The sequence below is a fragment of the Pundamilia nyererei genome, unplaced genomic scaffold, assembly GCF_000239375.1.
Source record: "Pundamilia nyererei isolate P.nyererei 1_Seehausen unplaced genomic scaffold, PunNye1.0 scaffold00010, whole genome shotgun sequence".
NCBI classification, from domain to species: domain Eukaryota; kingdom Metazoa; phylum Chordata; class Actinopteri; order Cichliformes; family Cichlidae; genus Pundamilia; species Pundamilia nyererei.
The window spans coordinates 2,169,040-2,172,627 of NW_005187411.1; the positions used below are offsets into that span (position 1 = coordinate 2,169,040).

At 39.5% G+C, this 3,588-nt stretch overlaps 1 protein-coding gene across 1 annotated transcript; it reads right to left on the reverse strand.

Moving 5' to 3' along the window:
* Positions 1-1,303: 1,303 nt before the first annotated feature.
* On the reverse strand, positions 1,304-2,444 carry gpr65 (G protein-coupled receptor 65). Its single transcript, XM_005723792.1, has one exon. It carries the CDS (start codon positions 2,372-2,374, stop codon positions 1,433-1,435), a length of 942 nt encoding a protein of 313 aa, XP_005723849.1. The 5' UTR covers positions 2,375-2,444; the 3' UTR covers positions 1,304-1,432.
* Between the last annotated feature and the right edge of the window lie 1,144 nt (positions 2,445-3,588).

Here is a 3,588-nt window from a genome sequence, read left to right on the forward strand (position 1 = left end):
GGTAGTTTAAGATTAAAAGGCAGAGTGTTTCAATTGTGCGGATTGATTTGACATTCAGCATGAGTGTGAGTCAGCCTTATGCAAGTGCAATTAAATTGTTACAATAGCCTCGCTTTTGCAGCATTGGGTTGTTTACCCAGTGTTTTGAGTTCATGGAGTTTTTAGTTATATTTGAATATTTTCTGTTCGCTCTTAGTTTGCTTTATTTGCCCCGACCCCACTTTTTCCTTAGTTACCATTTATTTTTGTTTATATTGTTCTATTTTCCCGTTTAGTCTTGTTCTCAGTTCCTGGTTGCTTTTAGAGGGTTTTTTTTCCTATGTCAATTCCCCTGTAACAAACTCATTCGTGTCTGTTTCCCTGTTATCACGTTTCACCAAGTACATTACTGCAAAACAATTTCCTGTCAGTGTTACAAGATTTGTTTAGGCTTTGGTTGTGTGCTATTTCAGCAAATTATTAAAATGAACAAGCTTGCTACACTGGCACTGTGTTTCACTTTTCCTCACAGTTACATTTCCTGATATTGTCTACCACGAAAAACATGTGAAAAGTTGCAAATACAACTTTTCCTAACTTTTCCTCCACCAACTTTTCCTTTTTATAGTATTCCTTTAAACCATAAAGTCATATTAACAAAGTACTTACTCTGTATCAAGTTGTATTTCCACTCAAATTTCTATAAATTCTTAGAATAAAACCAATAAAACAGATGAAAGGCTGACGTATTCTGTTTCTTCGTCTGCACCGCTTAATCGATCTGCTAGAAAGAAGAGGAAGGGTCAGCAGCTGCTGCATTTTTTCCTTAACAACTGTATCATTTACTGGGTGACAGGATATGACAAAACAAACTACAGGACCAGGTGATTTTAATTTAAGCCCATATGAAAGTGTGTGTCTCTGTTTGGCGTGTCAACAGACATGAACTCAGGTAGAGGTGATGCCAATAATCGTCCCATAAAGTGATAGATGTCTTTTCAGCTCGTTGTTTTGAACAGCGCAGATATGTCTTTATGGTTTTGTTTCAATGACTGCACGCTCTAAAAGAACAGGTACTTTTATTTATTAGTATCTCGTGGAAGCATGAATAGCTGTCAAGTGTTATAAATACAAGTGGTTAGTAGGAAAATTCCACAGTGTGGTTCTCTTTGTGCAAAAATACACTCAAATATTCAAGTGCCGTGATACACAATAATACTGAACACTGGATCAAAATGAAACTATTAACACCACAGCCAAATATTTCAAATTACACAAATCAGTTAAAATTAAACATCACATTAAGGACAAATATACAGAAGAAATAAAAAAAATAATTAATATGCCTAAACTTAGATCACATGTAGGTTACATATAGGTTGCACAGCCCCAAATAATAATTAGATTTTCATTATATTTACATTTTATGTTGGAAGAAGGGGAAAGAAATCATTCAAACAGAGCTATCACTGTGCTTTCCACGCATAAAAAGCCACCTCACATTTTGTGCAGTTTGCTTAATCTCTGTCTTTGCGCTCTCATTGATTAGACAGTATATTATAGGATCCAGTGTACTGTTTAGCGTTGTGGTGGCAACTGTCACCATGAATGCACTTTTGAGCCTAGTTGCCCAGACGCAGGACCCAGGCTCCAGTATAGCCCTGAGCAGCATGACCAACTGGTAGGGCATAAAAGACACTATGTAGGTTAGAAGGAGTAGCAATAACAGCCATCCCACTTTCCTGCGCTCTTCCACTTGGATGGAGGTGTTACATTTGATAGAGCGCATGATGTTACGATAGCAAAAAGTCATGATGAAGGTAGGAACCAAGAAACTCAAGGCGAACCTTGTAAGGGCAACAGCGGCATCTTCTTGTGTCATGGGTATCTGCTGATCACACAAGTATCTTGAAGCTTGCAGCGCCCCCATGTGGTGAAGTAAGACAATGTGGAGGGCAATCTCCAAAGCCCAGACAGCTATACTCACAAGCACTGCTGTCCTCACCTCCCTGATCCAGTTAAAGTGGAGTGGGTAGACCACTGCCAGATAGCGATCAGCACAGATGCAGCAAAGGAGACCAGAACCAACAAAAAAGCTGTTGTACATGATTACAGCCATGAGGTTGCAAAGTTCGTCACCTATGTGTTGCCCCATGGCCTGTACTATCCAAATAGGCAGAGTGACTGTGTATAGTAGGTCAGAAATGCACAGGCTGACAAGATAGACTGCCATGCTGTTCCCCTTCTTCATCAGCATCCAGGCCACATACAGAGACAGGCAGTTGGCTGGAAAGCCCACACTAAAAAAAAGAGAGTACGCCGTTGGATACATGTACCTCTGCACAGAGGAGTTAGCCGTGCATGAGTTTGTGTTGTTGGTGATCGTCGAGTCCATCCTGACACAGCGGTGACTGAAGCCCGAATGGGAAGCTCATTCGATTCGAGATCTGAAAATGCAAATAATGGGGAAGTGCTGTTGTGCTCAAAATAAAAACAGTGTTTGATGATTTACGGAAGCTGTCCTGTTTTTACAGTACTAAGCAAAATGTGCTCATCAAGTTTCTTAATTCCGTGTCCGAGTACTGGTGAATGTAAAATCCCACAAATGCAACAGAATTAGAAAACACTTCACAAGTATATGTTTGTGTTTTTTAAACCGCGGGACTGTTCTAAATGTGCCAAAATGTATCATTTACTTTATTAGAGTGTCCCCATTCTATACACTCTGTATAACTTTCCAGGAATAGCATATATTTGCTTGTCATGGCGTTCTGCCAGTGTAGCTCAGAGGATTAAAGTGGGATATGGCCACTGTAAACACTGCAACAGTTACATCCTTTTTGCACACGCTCTTTTCTACTCTGTAATATTCCTGTTAACGTTCTTGATATTTATTTATAATCAACTCTGTCAATCCTTGATATTTATTATTGAGTGATCTGTGTATATTGGGCTATTGCTTAAATGTCTTAAATGTGTAACATATGCTATTGTTAAATAGTGTAGTCTGTTTCTGTTACTGTTATTTATACTGCAGCAACTGTAACCCACATAATTTCCTTAGGGATTAATAAAGTATGCTGATTCTGGTTGATTAATTCAACTTCTGAAAGTGAAAAAGAAAATAGGAATACTGCGTTTATTTAAGTCTAAAATCTAATTTTAATGTAGTGAAGTAGATTTTGAGTAGGATTTTACGTGATGTCCGCGAATGCAGCACTGACATCCACACCTTCCCAGCTGATAATTAGCGGCCTTATAAGAAACAGCTGCGCTTCACTATGCACGGAGGCATTTGGTAGTCTTTTCTATCCAAGGTGGCCAAGCGCGTTAAGTGGTTAAGCGTTGCAGAGCGGTTTGATTTCTTCAGGAAAGCCGCTCATTCTAGTATTGCCTAGTGATGGCCAAATGAAGCTTTCCGAAGCACTGAAGCTTCTATTGAAAAACGGTTCATTACTCGAAGCTTTTCAACACAGTCCTCTCCGGTGACATCTGGTGGCGAAAATTTTAAAGAGCAGCTTGAATCTGCAGAATAAAACGGACTGCTCAATTATCACTGCTCACTCAAGAGTGGAGTTCTCTCTGATATTGGGCCACCGTTCCGTTGCT